The 21,422-nt window shown below is 35.8% G+C and overlaps 1 protein-coding gene across 1 annotated transcript in view; it reads right to left on the reverse strand.

Annotated features, from left to right (window-relative positions):
- LOC145767450 (uncharacterized) overlaps positions 1–15,997 on the reverse strand; it is a 165,182-nt gene extending 149,185 nt beyond the window's left edge. Inside the window, exons 1-12 of the mRNA XM_082579275.1 lie at positions 15,971–15,997; positions 15,596–15,756; positions 14,238–14,353; positions 13,981–14,060; positions 12,432–12,611; positions 11,487–11,534; positions 10,741–10,891; positions 10,658–10,683; positions 10,087–10,178; positions 8,263–8,383; positions 6,757–6,996; positions 3,215–3,280 (exon numbers count right to left, since the gene is read on the reverse strand). Coding sequence (XP_082435401.1) covers positions 3,215–3,280; positions 6,757–6,996; positions 8,263–8,383; positions 10,087–10,178; positions 10,658–10,683; positions 10,741–10,891; positions 11,487–11,534; positions 12,432–12,611; positions 13,981–14,060; positions 14,238–14,353; positions 15,596–15,756; positions 15,971–15,997 — 1,308 coding nt within the window. The remainder of the gene's footprint in view (positions 1–3,214; positions 3,281–6,756; positions 6,997–8,262; positions 8,384–10,086; positions 10,179–10,657; positions 10,684–10,740; positions 10,892–11,486; positions 11,535–12,431; positions 12,612–13,980; positions 14,061–14,237; positions 14,354–15,595; positions 15,757–15,970) is intronic.
- Positions 15,998–21,422: the final 5,425 nt, after the last annotated feature.

Raw genomic sequence — 21,422 nt, forward strand, 5'->3', positions numbered from 1 at the left:
CAATAATGGAAAAGGACAAAAAAGTCAAGAAATCACTACATGTTAACGAATCAAATAAATGTCACAGTATCAAAAGATAGGAATGTTCTTGGTTGATTCAACGTCTGGCGATATTGGTTTATCGTAAAAATGTACTTTATATTGGCTTGAAACCATTTCGTCTCACATGTTCACCCGGCTTGAGTTCAGCTGAAAGAGCCCAATTCTGACATCATCTATTTCATGTGGTACTCCTTAAAACACTGAAGATGTAGGCCAACATTGCAGGTTTCACAAAAATAAAGGGATGATCCAGAACATCCTGGTTTGGCGCAGCGGCGTTGTTTCTCTTTTATGATCCAGTGTTGGGCAGTGCTGTATTTTATATGGGGTTGCGGAGATGCCCTGGGTCCCGGAAACAGTATATCCGGAACATCTTTTCGATAAAGCTGGTGGTAACTTTCAACAACTGCTCTTCTGAAGCCCAGAGCATCTAAACGAATTTCACCAGCATCGGTCTTGCGATGGCGATATATTTGAAAAGCATTGTTGACTGCCATATCAATACAAAAACGAAATAATGGCCACCACCATTTTTTGCTTCTCAAGTTGATCATATACTTTGAAACATTTTCATCCAAACAGTCAACACCACCCATGTGTTGGTTGTAAACGTGTATTACATTTGGCTGCTGAATATCAATCTTTTTTCTCTCTTGCTTACTACATCGCTTCGCTTTTTGCAGTGGGTCTTTTCCTGCAAAGGTTGATAGAACATTTACTACTTTTCTGTCTTTCCATCGGATAGCAGCAATGTTATGTGATGTCTCCACAGCAACATCCGAGGCACCTCTGTGTAACTTGTCAACTTTATTAACTCGTTTGAGGGGAGGATTTTCCATGTGGTTAACTCTGGCTGTTCCTGTAGCTGCAATAGACTTTTCACGAAGGTATCGCAGAAGTCCCGGACTTGTGAAAAAGTTGTCCATAACCACATGATAGTTGGAACTGGACTCGCTTTGTGGAGGTAGATGTTGCATTGCATCAAATGAGCTACTACTGCAGCACCCATCCCAAGCCCAATATCCTCGTACTCTTCCAGCTGTGAGTCTTTTCATGCATAAGGGCGGAATTGTACGCAGTAGCCTGACGGCTTCGCTAGCACCCACAGCTTATAGCCAAACTTTATAGGCTTCCCATGAATGTATTGTTTTGCGCCATGTTTTCCAAAGTATGGTACTATGCTTTCATCCACACTCACATGTTGTTCAGGTTTGTAGTTTGCAAGGCATTGTTTGTTCACTGCAGCAAAGTGTGGCCGGAGTTTGGAAAATTTGTCACTTTTGTCTAATTGCTGGTTGTCAGAAAGATTGTTGGGAATGCCCCCATTCCCAACGATATCCAAATTTAGCATTAGCCAACAACTGTCTACCACATAGATTGTCTGGAATACAATCCATTTCACCACCATCATCTTCATCTGTATCCATGCCATCATCTTCAGGAGGAAATATAACTAAATTTGCTTTAGACACGACTTCTGATATTGATTCTTCATCAGTTTCTAACCTTTCAAGAGCTTCCAATGCTTCAAAAACTGTCCATTTGTTGCTATCATGCATATGTTTTGCCATTGCTATGCTGTATGAAATCAAAAGATGTATGATATATCACTACTTTTAACTTCAAAATGAAACAGTTATACCATATTATGTTCACCAATTGACCTAGATTAAGTTTTCGTTTGCTAATATATCAACGTTTTGCTTGAGAATCAAAATATTTGCAAAATAACCCCTAAACTCAACTATTCTGCACGTAATTTGTAAAATCATTTACAATTTACATGCTCCCTTCTGCCCCTAGCGTCAGTTTAAACTGACGGAAGCGGAAATGGTACAAAACTTAAACAAAAAATTAATTTCTTGTAAGTATGCAAAATATGGATACAACAATGTTAGTTCTAACTAATTTCGTGGTTTATGTCATTATAACGCAATCCAGTAAAAGTTGACACCGCTATAATTACGAACAACAAAAAATATCCATTTTGGAAATTTGATCCGTTATATCCAGTCGAAGAATAAACGGAATTTCACTAAATGTACTATAGTGTTAGGTACAGACCTTACGAACCTCATAACATACTAACTGGGTTTCGAAAAAACGGTTTGTAATCTACAAACCATCTAAATGTGCTGTCAGTTTAAACTGACGGTAGGAGGATATGGGTTAAATAAAGTAATTTTTTTATGTTTTTGCCGGACTGGAGGCCTAATCTCCTCTGATCACAAGATAGCCTACCCCACTGGATGTACCTCAGTAACGAACGGTCAAATATAATACAAAGATCAATGAATCGGCAAGCTTATTACTTCATAGAGATATAGCAGTAGGCCTAACTAAACACAATTCAGTAGAAGTATAGCATGGTTTGTGTAGCTAATCGGTAACCATGAATTTTTAGAAGTAACATAATTTTAGGAATCTCTGCCGTTGAAACGTATTAAAAATTGTTCAATGATCAATGTCTTCCAGCTTAAGAATGCTTGGTTATCTAATCTTGCAACAACATACAAGTTAAGACCAGTGACGTATCTAAAAAGAAAATTTGATGAGAGCAAAAGCAACTTTTGGAGACAAACATCATTCAACATGAATTACAATGGGATTAAAAAATATTAAAACTTGTTTTTTGAAGAGGAGATTTCCTTCCCACACTCCTCCAATGCCTACATCCCTAGCTGAAACACATATTTCAATTTCAACCAAAATATTGATATGTAAGCCTTATGTGGTTTTGTATAAAATAAATCGTCGGTTTGACAAATGAAACTTATTTTATGACAATGACTACTCTCATGTGCTGGTTGTTTTCATAAAAATCGTTCATCACTAACAAACGCATTATCGTAATTCACAATTTTGTTTAATTCAATGTTAGAACTGCAGGTCAACCGACTTTTTAAAAGTTTAATCTAACAGGCCATAGTCCTAAGAAGGGCCGTAAGTGTTTCTCTTTAGAGCAGGGTAGCCTGCTGTTCATAATCAAAAGAGAAATCAAGGACAATAGTCAAAGGGGTGCCACTCCACGACTTTCAGTGCCTTGCGAAAGACTCACCCACATGCTCTTGAGCGGTGTCGAACCTGTGCTCTGTTGAACGTCGACACAAGGCTCTCACCACTTGGCTATGTAGCCGTTAAGTTAGTTTGTGCTACTTTTTAAATTACTCACTCGCAAAATGCAATTGTCTTGAGCCAATTGTCCAAAAATCTCTTCAAAGCTCTTTCTTTCTTCATCCTAAGTATATCCAAATAACAACGATTAGCATTAAAGCAATTAAAGACATCGAAGAAAAATTCACATTACTTTCTGGTTAGCCTAGATAGCAACAACTTACATACTGTATATAAACCTATTTTTAACTTATTTCAGTCACTTATCCTGCCTTCGCTACTTAATTTTACTTTAAAGAACCGCATGCAGATTATATGCATAAAGTCAAGCTATAATTTTAATGATTCAGAAAAGTTGAGATTTCCATATATGTAATAATATTCTTATTTGGTCTAAAAATGCAATACATGTTCATCATCAGCAAATATTTACAAACTAAAATAGTTGCTTTAAACATAACCTTTTGATTTCGATACGGTCTTCAACGATATGATCATCGGCTTAGACTTAGCTATAAGGCTTTTTAGATTGAATAAAGTTTTTCAAAAACGGTGTTATATTGTACAGTTAGTGTAGCCTACCTACATAGGCGTAGCCAGGGGGGGGCGAACGGGGCCATGGCCCCCCCCAAATTTTCAAAGTTTGGATTCCAAAGTTGAACCCTTTGTTGAAAATATAATATAATTTGTATAAATTTATATTGTTTTTCAAGACATTTGGCTATTAACACCCCCCAGGACTTGTTTTAGACACACAGAAAGACACCAATAAATTTTGCAAATCGTACATCGCGCAAAGTTTACGCGATTTACGCTTCTTTTAACTAATCTGTGGAAGCAATTTCAGAATCGCTTACTCTGTAGAGTTTTTGTGTAGCTGAGTTTTTTGTGTTCTGTAATTTTAGCCGCAGTTTTTGCCCGTTTGTGTGTAGATAAGAGCTACCTTTAATAAGTTAATAGCTGTTTATCTGCTAATAAGTTTCATACAAATATTACCCTGAAAGTGTTTCCAGAAAGCGTTATAATCCATTATTTAAGTGTAATTTTGCAAAAATTTTCCGGGGGAGCATGCCCCCGGACCCCCCTAGAATACGCGTGCCTTTTGCTTTCCTTGCTTAACCAACCAGGATGCGCCACTGCACATCAGATGGCGATGTCTTAAATCAAACATTTCGTCGTTCTCTTCAATTCATCAAATATTTGGCCCCACCCAAAAATTTTTTCTGGCTACGCCACTGCCTACCTACAGTACACATACAAATATAATTTCAAATTTATTGTAGCATACAAACTAAATACATTTCAGCAAAACATTTTTAAAACTAATTGTGGTTATTGTTTCAATATCTTTTTAATCGAAATTAATTGAAAACCTGAACTTCAACACCCAATCGAAAATCGATATGTTTACTAATTAGAGTGTTTGTTATTATCTTTTCATTTGTAACAATTCATTTGTAAAAATCTCAATCAACGCGCCATATAACTTAAAAGTTGACAAAAAAAATCTGCTTTTTTTCGAAATATTATCATAGAAAAATATAAAATCGAGCAACGTAGTTGGAATTATTGTTGACAACTAGATGGTTGTAAGAGTTGATATGTAGCCTAACTGGTAGCGCGCTGTAGATGTGAAGAAATTAATTCAAAATTGCTCGTTCGTTACGTTAGACCAGGTATCTGCAAATAGTGGGTCGCGACGCAAATTTGGGAATTTGGGTCGCGAGACCATCCACAGTGGGTCTCAAAACGGTTTAAACTTACTGAGAGAGTTTTCATGATCCAGGACATGAAAACTATCTCAGCTTATCTCCAGAACTGGCGGCTGAAACTCAGCAAAACCAAAACTGTGGCAGCAGCTTTCCAACTGCACAATCGAGAAGCTGAGCGTGAGCTACTTCAGAATAATGGAAAACCTCTGTCCTTCTGTCCCGAACCAAAATATCTTGTGGTGACACCAGACAGATTGCTCATATACTGCCACCATTTGGTGTCACTGCGCAAGAAACTCACATCCCGCGCTGCGCTACTCAAGCGACTGCAGCAGGCTCCAGCTGGGGGCGAGAGCTGACACTGCGTATAGCAGACTTAGCCCGTGTCTACTCTTCAGCAGAGTACTGTACATCTGTTTGGTGCTGCAGTGCTCACTGCCACAACATCAACACTGCCATAAACAGCACCCTGCGCACAGTGACCGGATGCCTGCGTCCCACACCGTTGGGCAATTTTCCCATTCTAGCTGGCATCCAACCTGCTGAGCTTCGTCGCGAAGAAGCCACTCTGTCCCTCAGTCGACGGGCACTGGAGCTTAATCATCTTCTCCACCACAAGATCTCTGCTGCCCCAAACGAGCACCCCGACTGAAATCAAGACACCCATTCGTGCCAGCCAGCTTCTGATCAACGAAGCTGATGTACAAGACATCTTTGCGGTTACTTTGGCGGACCATAAATTCAATTCTGAATGGAAGTCAAGTACCACCAGACTCCATTCATCCATCTCCGACGCCGACACATACCCCATCAGCTTGACACTACAAAAACAGGCATTGGTGCGCCTTAACCGTCTTCCTACAGCCGTTTGGCTTTTCCGCTTTCAACCATGCACCTATGGGGAATGTCCTCTTCCTCCTCCTGTAAATGTGGTTCCGAGGAACAGACCGCAGACCACATCATTAATGACTGTACCATCTTCAAGCTACCTAACGGAGGGGAAGGTCTGCGCATCATGGATGATGAAATCAAAGACAGGCTGCTATCTAGTAGCCTTCCAGTGTAGTCCGGGAACATCGTGAGTCTGGGGTGGTAGATAATAGACCTTCGGCCCCAGAGGCTTACACGACGAGGAAGCGCACGGTTAATAGGTTCACCCACTTATTAAGAAAAATTTGGTCCATTCCGGAATTACTGAAGGTATAGGAATGATAGAAAATTGTCCCCCGCTTAATCAGTCCAAAATCGTCCGGTCTTGATGTGGGCTTCATAAGCGGGGACGACCGTATTGGAATTGATATTAAATTGCACAGGATTTTTCACAAAATTATATGCATCTGAAACGTTTGAGTCGCGAAGATTTCGAACGATTGTTTTTGGGTAGCGCCAACAAGTGTTTGCGAACCTCTGCGTTAGACGAGTAAATTTGCATGTTGCCAGCAAGTAACGCCGTTCAACAATCACCCAATAAGAAAATCACATTTGACAGCCAATCGCCATTTATAGATGAGGACGTAAGAAGAGCTTTGATAGCATCGCTCAATCCAGGTAAGCAGTACTGTTACTTCATAATAACCCAACTCACCAACTTACAACGCTTGAATTACATACTGTACATTGTAAATCCGTTGTTTATACTATAATAATAATGCTTGTTTTTATAAAGCAGACAGTGTCAATGCAGCCTTATGGAGGCGCAACTGACTACATTATCACCCGAATCTATTCCATTGTTCAGTGCCAAGCAGGAATTAGATTCAATACCATTTTTAAAAAGACTTTGGTATGACCCGCAGGGTATCGATCCCATGCCTACCGATTCAGAGGCGAATGCAATAACCACTAAGTCAGCGAGCCGGTTTATAACAGGAAAAAAATTTAAACTTACTTTCCATTTTTTTATTTTTTCTTGTACAGTTTTAGCTTTGGGAATTTTTTTGCCAGCGTATTCAATTTCAACACATCTGTGAAGAGTAGCCACGTCTTGTGGAACAATTTTGTTTCCAAGGTAGATGTAGTAGTCGTGCTTGGAAACTCGATGCAGGATTTCTCGAGCCTTTTTCATGTTTCCCCTTTCTCTTTCAGTCGCATTGTCAGAGTCATTTGAATTACAAATCTGTTCAATTATCTGTAATAATAATGAAATGATGATAATCATGATAATAATCATATAAGTAATAATACTAATAATAAAATAAATTACTAATGCAACAGATTTAAAGCTAACCTCACTTTATCTTTCTATTGTTTATCAGGTTCCGCCAACAAATTCAATAGTCAAAAAATAATTTTAACCAACTTCTGTTTTTTTCGCGTCCTTTTGTTTGAAGGCAAAAATCAAAAAACGTTATTTGATAACACTGGTCTACACGATTTTTGCTGTACGAACTTTGAAGACTGACTTAGAGTAATTTTGGGGTGCTGAATCTGAATCTGACCTCAGATTTATTCTATCACGTCAGGTTTGTGAGATATGATAGAAGTAAAAAACATCGAGCTATATCCATAAATCCAGGCTATGTGGTGCATACGTAACTGAAATACACTCACCAACTATAATTTTGACACCAATTTGTTTTCTAAGAAAAATTATTAATAAGGCAGTAACAACAAGCTGAAAGGGAGGATAAATGTATAATTGACCCCCTCCCCTGTCACTCTTTTGCATGAAACCACAAAAATTTATGCAGGCCTATGGCAATGTTTGTCCAGTAACCTTATTTAGGCTGTTTTGGCCTGTCTAACACTAACCTTTCATTATAGCACTCTATATGTTGGTGGTAAACGCAACGCCAAATCTTCCACTTTTGACAAAAGTAACAATTTGTTGTTTACATATCTCACAAACCTGACGTGATAGGATAAATTTGAGGTCAGATTCGGATTCAGCGCCCCAAAATTACTCTAAATCAGTCTTCAAAGTTGATGCAGCAAAAAAAAATTCTTTTTTTGTAGACCAGTGTAATCATCATAAAAAGTTGCTCAAGGTAATACTTTGCGTAAAGTAACAAACATATGCTTCACAGTAAGCACTTATCAAAAGGAAACTTGTTTTTTATTACATTTGCCTTTGCAAAAAAAAACTTTGCAGTACAATATTATTTTTTTCCGATTTCAATATATTGTAAAAATCAAAATTCAATATTACGTTTGATCTGCAACCTTAACAAAAGTATGAGCAGTATGACATACAGGTATATTTTTTCTTCTCCAAGAATAATTAAAATCAACATCATTTTATATACAAAATTATAAACATTTTCACTTCGCATGTTGGATTCTTGGCATTATAGGAAAATAATTGTTATACAAACAGCAGCTGTTACTAAATTATTTGTATAAGCACGCAGGCAGGCTACCGCATACAAACATCAGTCTAAGTCTCTAAGATTACATTGTCAGTGATCTTTTCAAAGGCCACCATGTCATCAACAGACTGAGCCATTGTTTTGTCTTGTCCGTCCCTTCCCTTAAATGTGATGTAGTCGTTTGCCAACACCATTGCATCGCATATCCTGTAATGAAATCAATCAAATATTTTTGATGATAATAAATGAAACTATAGAAAGGACTTTCAGAGGAGGCTGTAAACCTAAATTCTCTTTGCAACACGTGTGACGTCACGATAATTATAATAAAAGCAACCAATATTATCATCATTATTATTAATCTAATAATCGTGAAAGCTTAACAGCTTTTTGGTTGACGTTTTACTGTTTTTGAAATTGTTAGATTATAACAAGGTGTTTCTTTTAAAACAAATCTGCACAAGAAAATTATATTTTAAGGATCCTTGTGTAACTTTGCATCTTCAATAATATGAAGCAACCAGACAAAGATTGAAGAGCATAAGAGCATCAACGTCCATTACTTTTGTTTTAGAGTTTTACTATCAATCAAATCAATCACATAAAATTTGCTATGAAATAAAAGTGCAAAATTACATTCTTAAAACTAAGCTATAAACATGATTTTAAATCATGAAAACGTGTTTTATGGCAAATGTTTTGATTACAGATTATAAGACCAATGTCAATCCTCAACGCTAGAAAATCTTGTTTGAAATTATTAGGCTACAAAGATGTTGGCACCATGACGATCATCCATAGCCCAAAAAGAGCCATAGGCATTTTTCTATACAGCAGCGTACTATTCATAATTTTGAGAGAAATCAAGGCCGATGGTCGAAGGGACGCCACTCCGCAATCGACGCATGCCTTTAAGTGTTTTGCCAAATACACAATCACATGCTCTTGATTGGTGTTGAACAGGCGTCCTATCGTCCTATCAAACGTCGAACGAGGGCTCTCACCACTCGGCAATGCAGATTTTAAATGTCAATTGTTGGGAAATTGTTGTTTTGTCCGGAAATTCATAAGATAACGGGATGACCAACTGGGCTACGTTATCTGACAAGTGGAGGGTAAAGTACTGCCAGATATTTTTTAAACTTTTAGAAAAACATTAAAAAATGTTTTATTGAGATACTTAAAGCACTGGTCACCCAAAGCTTGCTTGTTTAAAACTAACCCGAAAATTAAAATTGCACGCAATTAGGATAAAGCAACTTTTAGTTGTGTTGCCTTGCATTAAGAAATGGAATTAACGTAGAAAACTTAAATTGAATAAAACTTACTGGTTTATAAAATATATTACAAAGCATTTAAAGACTAAAAAAGACTCTATAAACTTAAAATACACCTATTTTGTGCAACTTTAAACTTCGGGTTAGTTTTAATCAGGCAAGCTTTGAGTGACCATTGCTTTAAAAATGTTAAAGAAATATTTTTTTAATTTTTTCTAAAAATTTAAAAGATATCTAGCAATACTTTACCCTCCACTTGTCTAATAACGTATTGTTATTGATATAAAAATATACATAACCGCTATTCACGAAATTTCTGTTTAATCAACACCAAAACCTATCGTCACTTTAAAGATTTGCTTTTCCAGCTCCTTTTAGCGTAAAATTTTTTCTGCATAACGAAAATGAATTTTAATTTTTTCTAAAAATTTAAAAGGTGTCTAGCAATACTCACCCTCCACTTGTCTAATGATGTATTGTTATTGTTATATAAAATTACATAACCGCTATACACGAAAGTTTTATTTATCAACACCAAAACTTATTGTCACTTTAAAGATTTGCTTTTGCAGTTCCTTTTAGCGTAAAATTTTTCTCTGTATAGCTAAAATAATTTCTTGCGTGTATACTTACATGGCCTCTACTGCAGTACTGATTCTATGTTGGCATGCTCGTCGGTGCAAGGCATCTCTGGTGTGAAACATCTCGTACAGGTTTTTGCATTCCTGTCCAACATCGTGTAACGTAACAAAAATGAAACTGCTTTAGGAAAGATATAGCTTATTATCAATTCTGATGGTACTGCTACTTCGCATTCATCAAATGCTGGCATTTGCACAACAATCTAACCTCTTAGTGTAATTCAATCAATCAATTCAATTCTGATATGAAAACATAGAGACATAATTCTGAATTTATAAATATTAAAACGTTTGAAGGTTTGCGCTTTGCAACGTAAAAAAAAAGCTTGTTTGTTTACGTATGATCAATGATCATGTCATTAAAGGGCTTGTGCAAGCCCCAAGTTGAGTTGATAATTCTTGCTATACCTTCTATAATAGCTACATAAAGTTTCTTTTTAATAATGATACAAGAGTTAACTTTTCCGCCCTGCAAAAGCTACGTGGTCGGCCACAGGTTTCACCAATTGTGAATATAGAAACATAAAGTAGGTGATAGAATAGTACAAAATAATTTGTCTTACCTTGTCCCTCACGCAAATCTGCAGGTCTATGTCCTTTTTATCACCTGCATCGTTGTTATTGCTTTCATTACTGCCGCTGTCACATTCCTGTTGTCGGGTACATCTTTTGAGCACTTTCATGTTCTTCATAAATCGTATGTGATCGAAGCTGTTTGATATGCCCAGTTGGTGGCAGTCGCGGGCAAAGTAATCCCACTTGTCAACATCCACTTCATTCCGTTTGTTTGCAACGATCTGTTATAGTTCAGTTCATTTTTTTTTTGTTGATGGCGAATAAACAAAAATATATAAACACAATCAACACAAATAATTCGTACAGCAAGGATGGCAACGTAAGACCAAAAGGTCACCAAAGTCAGTATTATTGTTACATAACAATGTATTGAATAAATGTTAAGTTGTTTGAAAACCTGTCACCAGTTAAAACAGCATTAAGAATAATAATCATCATCATGTGCCTGGTGTGATACAAAGGTTGGTTCATAATGGTCTTTGAAGCCGTGTTTGTACATTTAAGAAGCTTGAAAGACCATGATTACAAAGGCATTTGGGACATCCAAAATAAAATAGTTTAAAGGTAAACGTTTGAAAAATTTAAATGACATATAATTCAACAGTGCTGATAAAATAGTTGAAAATGTTAAGAATTTGATCACAAATGTTCCAATTTAGACACTCGCTTATGTAAGAACAATTTCCAACTAGTTTGCATTGCATGTGCAAAACTTTTAACTATATTTTGAATGACCAGTGAACTAACTATTAAAACTATGTGCCGAAATAACTTTACATTAGCCTACATTTTTCGATTTCTTTCAACTAGGATTACCTCATATAAAAAACTTTTATCTCTTGATCTTCCCTCGTACGTCCAATTCTAAAAATAACATAGCTCTATGAAGTTTGTAAGTTGTTTATGGGGGTAGCCTATTTCAAATTGTTGTAAACAAACTCTGCGTAAAAGTAAATAGAAGTGGTAAAACTGAAGACTGTAATGACTTTGAAGGACGAACTGGATGATATTTATAGCAATAGCTTCACAGGAAAATCAGTTTTAAATAGACATAAACTCAGTTGTGAGAGAAGGTTAGACATAAAATTGTTAACAATTGAGCAGTATTAGATTTCGAAGATGTATTTTGACTGACACTGAAAAAGTTTACGTAATGCATCTAACTCAACGTGCACCGTACATTTAATTCAAAAACATAGCAAGCTTTTGTTAAAAAAGAAGTTAAACTATTACATAATGTTGCAAGTGATAACTCACATTTATTCTTACGACAACCGACTTATTTAGGAGACTACAACAAGGAATGACCACTTGTCTAATACTGCAGAACACGAAACCATTGTATTGTGATATAACTAAACGGTAAAAATAAGATTGAAATGCCAAAAAAATTGGCACGCAAAATGGAAGCTATACTGTATAAAAAAAAAATATTTTTATTAATCAACCATCAAAAAGAAACTTAACAAGAGAACGAGAGAAAAATGACCAGTATGAGTTTTGAAGAATCAATTTCTATCCGTACCACTTCACAGTTTCCAATCAGCATGAAACTACACTTTAAATTTGTCATAAGCGATTTTATGTTATTTTGTTTGGCAAAAAGCAAAAATAAAATACCGTCATTTCAGTTCATCACATAAAGTTTTTGACTAATAAGCCAACTTTAAGAAAATATTCGTTTGCTGTACAGTCAATTGAAAAAACAATTTTGCAAACCTGATTCTCCTAAGCTAAACCCTAATAGTAAAAACGACTTACTTCAGGACTCGGTTTTTGCTTTCCATTGATCATTTCTTTTATGAAAATTACATTGCGCCACCTACTGACGTAAGATCCGTCTTCGTCACATCCCAAACGTTTCTCGAATTCGTCTTTAACATCATCGTTTCTTTCGTCTTGGAGAAGGCGATCAAACATAAGACAAGATCTCTCTTCATGCTAAACGAAACGCAATTTAATATAAAAAGATTCAAATCATTGAAATGCCCAAAACGAGGGTGTTGTCTAATGCAGCTTGTCATAAAGTAAGTTAATATTACAAGAACAGTCGTATTTTTAAGCATATGAAAAGATATTGGTTGATAAAAGAAGTAAATTTAAACTACAGTAGTGTAAAGTTAGTTGTGGGTTATATTGCTTTGATGTAAAAATAATCTAAGCAAACTAGGCTACATTGCGTAGTCCTTTGTAACCTATCATTGGTGTAACCCTTCTTGGGGATATTACTAGATAGATGGGTATGTACGTATTCCGAATAGAAATGAAAACATATAGAAAAGTATTTATTAGTGCTTCTGCTTTTTCCACAATTTTAGCCTTAATCGGTTGTGTTATCACATATGACATATACTTCAACCCTTTGAAGGTTGGAGGGGGGGCTGTCAATTCAACTTTTTTGTATCAACAGTTGTATCTCTAAAACCACTGAGGCTGCGACTACGAGATTTCTTGACTTTTTCTAACTTTTATTCACCTCTATTGAGCTGAAATTTTGAGCGAATATAGGTTATGAATTGAGAGATATAAGGCATTTTTCAGTACATCCTCTGAAATATTTCATATTCTATTGTTCAAAATTTTCCCACCAGCTGGATGAAAGTACTTAATTTGGCCCATGTCTCGTTAATCCTACTGTTTCACAGCGTGAAGGGAATTGGCTGTATGTAAAATTATGTAAAAAAAAATTTAATCACAACATTGCAATGCATGTTCTTCATTACTCTACGAAAAAATAATGTGTAAACTCACGCTACAATTGCTGCTTTAATCGCAAAGTCATAAGTCACCTCAACATTTCAACGTAGGCTATATGAGCAGTTCTAAAATTCACATGGTTTTAATTTTCGGATATGCTCAGCGTGAATGATTTTACAAAGTGAATCCCAAATTTTGAAACCGTGCCTTGACAAATAACAGAGATATCTCTCCTAAAGCATAAGAAGAATCGACAGCCCCCCCCCCCCCCCCAAGCTGAGCAAGACTCCAGGAGCCCAACCTTCTAAGAGTTAAGCCAAAATTTCCTGAGGAAATCATATTAGCAAACGTATACAGAAACAAAGTAGCCCATTACTATTAAAGCCCAAACATGGCCTTGATTTGTTTTTTTAAAGTTCAGGTCAATTCTAGCCTAGAACCTGAACACAAAGATCCAAACGCAATTTGTTAGCTTGAGGCAAATGGTTGTTCAAATTAATGCTGGGAACTTTGCAAAATAATAAACATAGCCTAAACTTTTGAGTTGCAAAGTAACTATTAACTACTGAATGTCAATCTAGCAATATAAAGGCATTCAGCGTAGGATACTTACCTCCAAGTATTTTTTCTTGTTTTTATTTCCTACCTCTCTCAAGAAACGGTGGTCAAACATGTGAGAAAAAGGTCCGTGTCCTGAAAACAAAATTTTGACATTAATTGGGAAACGTCCATAAGGTAACTCAAAAGACACTTTGCTTTCAACGTTTTTGATTTGATTTATTGTAGTTATCTAGTCTAAGACATTTCTTACTGTCTTTGGATGTTGTCATAACAACTATAGTTGGAAATCCCCTTGAAGTACAAACAAACCTAAATCATGACACAGTCCAGCTAACTCAACGCATAAAACATCTTTTTCATCGATATTCAACTCTGGCTGTGTGGACTGTAAGTGTCGAACGAGCTCTCCAGCTAGATGACAAACCCTTTAAAAGAAAATTGTAACAATTTTGAAGCATCTTAACTTTACCGTTTAAAGTTAAGAAAATCACTTGAACACGATGTTCCAGTGCAGCAAATTTGCAGAGTTTAGGTTGACCAATATTTTGCTGAAACTACTGTACAGGATTATGAAAATCTTCCTAATATAAGCTATGTAGTCTCTTCATGCAAATTTATTGTAACGATTCAAGATAATGCATCCTGAAAAACACTGTATTGATGTAACCCAGTGATTCTCAACCTTTTTTGGCCCATGGACCATATTTTTTTTAAAATATCCGATGGACCACTTTGCTAGGTTGACTCCTCATGAACGCCACTAGTCGAAACCTAATTGCACACATGTCAGAAAACTCAAGGGGGGCGTATTTAATCTTAGTCTTTAAGAAAGTATTACGTAATTAACTAATTAAGCAAACCCTCTTAATTTGCACACTCAACCTTAACTACTTGAATACATATAAATTTAATGTCAAATTTTATTCTAACAAAGCATTATGCACATATTGTTTCAATAGAATGGCAATGTCTCAGTTTTGCCCTCTTAGCAACAGGAGCTTCTGAAATTTTGTTAGTTTGAAAGCACTGCAGAATTAATTTAGCGTCTGAAAAAATATACCATGTAACATTCATAAAATAATTTAATTAACATTCAGTGAAACATCAAATAGCTCTACTCTCCCTAAAGAAACTTTGTACCGTAAAGAAGCGCAATCTTCGTGCACCGACAACACCCCAACAATTACAGCACCATATGATTAATTGATTAGGCCTGCCAGCACTTTACTTATGCCTTAAACAGTTCAATAACCTACTCGTCAACTAGTAAAATAAGTTCAAAAACTGATGAGCTTATGCTTATAGTTATCTAACACTTCCAGAAAAATCGATTAAAAATACAATCATATGCTACATAATTTTCTTACACCTGTATGCAGTCCTTACATAATTTACTGAAGTAGATGATACAATTTTGAAGAAAGTTTATCAAGGATTTATAAAACTCTCTGTGGACCAATAGAAATTCCAGGTGGACCACCAGTGGTCCACCTGGACCACGTTGAGAATCACTGATTGTAAGCGATAAAACTTAAAACCGACAAAGGCTCTCATAATGGTGTATCTTATATATACACTCCAAGAAGTGTGATTGCAAAAACTACTTTTGTAATCGCAAAAAAATATAATATACCACAGAGTAAATAATATCACAGTAAACTAGTTACCCAATGGAATGTTCAAATCTGTTATGAGAGGCTCCTGGGTAAAGAAAGTAATTTCCTCCAAGTTGTTTGATGTTTTTGAGTCTTTGAAATTGAGGAGTGTTGATGAACTGCACCAACAAAGGATGGAGCTCTATGTGTTTATGAATCGGGTCGTTGAAGCACTGGAGCAAAAATAACATTCTTTTTCATGTATGTCATATCACATTACATTTCACATTATACTTCATATCAAAGTAATTTAGATGATAAATAATTCAATATCTTTAAGTTCATGTTTGGCGTGGTAATTACAGTTAACAGCTACCACGAACCAATAACTATGAAAACAAGTCTGATAAATCTTTGCTTATCACTCTGACAAATAGTCCGTCTTACTTTTTTCTTTGCTGGAGGTTCTCCCATTGCATTAATATCTAATCGTCTATTTTCAGGCTTGTTGTAGAAACGAAAGAAATCTTTTAATTATTTTGCTATTGCAGAACGAACGGAACACAATTAGCCTTAGGTAACTTTTATTCTAGAAGATATATATTTTGGTTATACTGTATGACGGAACCAAAAACAAAACAAAGTTAGTAATTCGTTAGAAACGGATACTTTGTCTAGTAATTCTATCTGATTTGTTATTCAACAATAAGTAATCAAAAGATTAAAAAAACTTTAAAAAAAACATGTCCAAACGCAACTGGCATTTAACAAGTTCAATGTATTAGCTGCGCCCTGTAAGCATAATGTTATGACAGCAAATCACATCTGCCTATACTGTAGTGTTGGGAAGTTTTAAAATATTTCTTATTTTGGTTGTTGAATTTATAAACTAGTAACCTACAGTGCTCACAGTAGGTTGCATTTGTACATTATTTGTTTTCCAACAATAAGTCTCTGTATCAGCTCATGAAATCAATTTGCTTATTTATTTCCTTCTGCTATTTTGACTTAAAATAGATAAAACAAAGTAACTTAAGTTTAATTTTTTTTATTACACAAAGTAATATAACATAATTAAAATAAATTTAAACATTTTTGTTACATGCCAAAAACGTTTGAGTTTATTTAACTTATTTTAATTTTGTCATATTCCTTTGTACAATAAATTATGTTAAACCCGTTGAAGTTACTTTGTTTGTTTGTCGATGGTTCAACAAAGCGAACTCTCTACAAAAGCTTTATTTTAACTTACTTGCTGTTCCCTACCGATATTAGTCTTATCTGAATTACAGGGTACAACACGGAAGTTGAGGGAGATACCATGCTGAGTGTGAACACTACTGCAAAGGCAAACGTTTTCACTACTTTAATGGAAATTCTAGGGTTATTAAACATGATAAAAGTCCATCACGGAAAGAAAGGTTTAGCAATATTGACCAACTTACTATTGTTTGCATTTCGAATCTTTTGCAGGTGATTATCACGCTGTAGATTTGTGATTACTGCTTTTTTGGTTTCTAGGGGATGAGACTTAAAACTTTTAAGGGCCACTGCTCTGTACTGTAGGCCCTACGCATACGCAGTGATAGAATATGGCTGTCACAAATATTACGATGTTTTATAACGAACAGTAGAAGCAAATGCTGATCAACTGAAATAAATATAATCGACAACAATCAGGTTTTTTGTAAACAATTTTAAAATTCGTCATCGTTCTTAAGTTCACTTATATAGAAAAATATCATTTCGTAAATGAGCGTACCGTTTTTAGATTTCATTGCTCCATCTACTCACAGCTAAACAAACCAAAATTATTGCTCTCCTTGACGTGTCCAGACCCGTTTGAGGTGGTGTGAACTCACCCATATCTTTAAAAACTTTCTTTGCCTAGAGACAGCCAAGTGTGGAATATGATTGCTATGTTTGAGGTAATGAGGTCGGTGTATCCAAATTTATCACCTTTGCCGCGAGTTAAGTTCATCTCCGCTGCTCAGAAGTGCTTTGTATTGGCAAAAGGAAAAAGTGGAAAACATTAAATCGACTCCAAACTAATGCTGGCCGTACCAAATTTGCAATGGTGTTGTGGGGTTACAAGACAGATTCAATTGCATGCTTTTGTGGCAACAAGCCCCAAACAGTGGACTGTTTTCTTGTGTGCCTTCAACTTAGCCTACTAGTCAATACAACAAGTGGGATCTTTCAGCATACAGCACAACTATGTCACAAAAGATGCTTCAATTTGAGAAGTATCAATCAAATTTAAGCATTTCAATAAAAGAAGACGCGTGCATTAACGCTTACATAATTTACTAAGAGTGATAATTCCTGCGCACAATAGCGGATCCAGGGAGGGCACGCCACAAAACCGAGAAAAATCATATAAATTTTATTTCGTTTTTTTCATAATTTTTTTTGTTTGCATTACTCGTTGAATTATATTTCATTATATTTCAGGTCCTCAAATCTAGACATTTCTAAGAAAAATACACTATAATCAAAGCATACGCGATAGCATTATCTTCAAGTGCTCGGGCCCCTTGTTAAGGTGACGGGCTTTTATATTTTGATTCAAATGGTTTTGATTGGTCAAAGATTTCAATGGCTAATTTAGATGGTAGCGCTGGATTTGGGTCCACTATTATGCATACAAACACACTACACAAGTAGCGCAGCTTACGTTTACAGAAAACCACTTTTTGCTTGAGTAGTTTTTAAGCGGTTGAGATAGTAATTTCTTGTATGGCTTCCGGTTGCAGTAACCAGAGAATCGTCAAAGAGGTATAGTTTGACGGTTTATCTCTGAATAATGAAGACAAGCTAAAGAAATGAATTTCGGCGATGAAATTCAAAGACTCACCTATTAACAAGCACTGCCGTATGTGCAACGGTTATTTTCTGGCCAGCGATTACCAATGTGATCTACAAGCAGAGCTACAGAGTATTAAACCCAAACACCTGCCCAACCCTAAAGCTGTTCCTTCTATCTTTGGTGTTTTAAATTTTTAAAAGTCACTGCAAACGCAGTGCCCACAAAACTTGATCGAACTTTGTCCGAATGTCTAAGTACGAACCGGCGTTTGAATAGCAAAGCAAGAAATGAACAAGACGTTGAAACAGGCCAGTAGGGCAGTAAAACATCAATAGGGTATAGGCAACTCAGAACACATACTTTTGATTCATATAAATCACTTGGTTTAAGCCAATTCTTCTCCTGCATTTTTTTCCTATCTTACCAGGCAGTGATGGATCAACAACTGAAATCTAAGCCAACTCCTGACCCTAAACCACCTACCCTGCAGAACTTAAACTTTTCAGCTATGTAAAAGTCCCAAAAACTGACCAATTGCCAAGATGCGGAAAAGTGTAGTTGTAAAATTGCTGCAAACAAACGGCAGTATATGCATTAATTTTTATTATTCACATGTCAGCAAGCTGTGTTTTGAATCTTTATTTTAGTGGTATCTACTATTATACTTTATAAATTTAAAGTATATACCTACAGCGCTTGACACCATCCAAATAATAAGAAAAAAACTAAGGACACCAGAACTTTGTGACAAAATTTTGGGTCGAAATGTTCCCAGCCTTTTCTTGCAGCGTGGACAATAGTGCCCCATTTTTTTCATACTGTCAAACAGAAACGGTAGCCAACAACAAATTAGGCTGAAACAGCACAACAAACAACACCAATAATAAGCATCTGGTTTATAACTACTTTTTGTCACTGTGGAAACAACATCGTTACACTTGGAACAAAACACTTGATTGGCTGAAAACTTTGTGAAGGAAACAACTTCGGGTTGTGCTGTAACCACTATCCCATGGACTAAGACTGCTGATGTTGGGTTAAGCGTCATCAGTTGTGCTTGCTCTGTTGGAATATGAACTTTGAAATTAGTTTCCGTAGAAGTATTGGGCTGCAAAAACGCTGTTTGAACGTCTGTCTGGTAGTTTTCAGATGCATCAAGGATTTTGTATTGTTCTGTCATTTTTGACGCCGAACCCACAAATTTTGGTATGTTTCCAGTGTTCATTTTACTCAGCAGTGCAATAAAATTATTTTTAATTGTTTATTTTTTAAAACTGCAAAAATTGATGAATCATTAAAAAATAATTGAATCTTCTAGAATTGATGCATCATTAGAAAAATACACTTACGAATCGTGAACGTTGCGCTTTGATCTTGTTGCAAGCTTCTGTTGCATTTAGAATAAAGAGGAAAGATTAAAAAACAGGTTTGTGTATGTTATAGCATAGCCAGCATATGGCCATTACATATAGCCTACTATTGTCTAGACGTCTATTTTCTTATGCTTATAAATTTGAGTAAATCTCGTGCTCTGTTGCTCAGAAGACATTCCTGCGATATTCAAGTTCACGATTTAGAAATTATAAGACTCAGTAATTAGTTAAAACCTGAATGAGGCAGTTAACTAAGCATTTAGTTCAATGATATGATACGTGAAAACTAAGCCAAGCCATCAGTAGCCAAGTTACTGCTGATACCGTGTTTTTTAATTACAACTGAAAAGATATATAGCAAAACCTGTTTTTTATAGTAAATTTTAAATTAAAAAAACGTTTAATTAACTGTATTCGTAGCTCTATTGTTTCAAATTATTGTTCAGTTAATGATTTCCCCAGCTGGAAATTACCCAACCAGAAACAGACAATGACATCTGCTCTGCGACAATGACATCTGCACTGCGACAATGACATTACGAAATACTAAAACATATGTTGATTTTGAACATGTGTTATCTTAAATACATACGCCAAAAATCTATAATCGAAGTTTACCTTCAATTAGCAAAAATAAAAACACCATTATTTTGTTTACCCATTCTTGAAAGCATCAATAGAAACATTGAACCTTCAATAATGCAGTAGATACTCAATTAGCATGAATTCAAGAATTTTCATAAATCTTGCATAGTTTTAGAATAACGGTCTTCTTCTTCGTGTGAACTTTCTTTGCCACTCCAGGATCTATAGGGGCTCTGCCTTTTACCACCCTTGAGCAGTGGCAGCGACTCGGTCTAATCTCTGGAGGTATGCCAAAAGTGTCGACATGTCCTGGTTTAGAATCCCTTCCAGTGTGTCCCAATCTTTCGACAGATGTGGAATGGCTAAGTCATCAGCATAGGCGTACTTTGCTGACACCGTGTTTGGCAGTTCGTGGGTGTAGATTAGGGTGGGCCGTTTTTGACTTTTTTTCGAAATTCATAAACGGCTAGTCATAAAAAGTGGCACATGCATGAAAAAATTACGTGTGCAACATTTCATCAGTTTGGGGGTGCATCTTCTTCCCCCGCAGGGGTGTCAAACTTTCAATTTTTTGAAAAAAAATGAGAAATTTCACTTTCCGTTTTAACATAATTTTTTTTATAATTTTTCTACTGGCTAGTTATAAATTGTAAGTGGGATGTACACAGAACTTTCCTATGTAAAGACATGTTCGAAGCTTTAGGTTTACTGCCCCCGCATCGACGACCAAAATGCTGAATTTTTACCAATTCGAGATGCTATTTTGTCATTGCTCAATAAACAAACTTGTCGCAAAAGGGCGAGATGGTGTTAACGCTGTAGCGTATACGCTCATTTATGTTCTGTCCATTAACTTTGCAGGATGATACGAATGAGGTACAAATATCAATACATAATCATGATAAAGAATTACAAAAAAAAAATGAATAACCTTTTGAAGTCAAATTCTAGAGGTAGGCCTAAATTTCAGAAAAATTTGGACCAAATGAAAGAATCTGCAAAGCAAAAATATTTGAAATCGGTTGTTGTAGTCTAAGTGTTCCAATTTTCTGCCATGTACTTGCCCGTAGGAAAATCGTGTCCCTGTTACAGCACAACAGTTCCTTATTGATCAAAGAACAACTCGCATAAT

The sequence above is a fragment of the Aplidium turbinatum genome, chromosome 1 (genome assembly GCF_918807975.1).
Source record: "Aplidium turbinatum chromosome 1, kaAplTurb1.1, whole genome shotgun sequence".
Classification (NCBI taxonomy): Eukaryota; Metazoa; Chordata; class Ascidiacea; order Aplousobranchia; family Polyclinidae; genus Aplidium; species Aplidium turbinatum.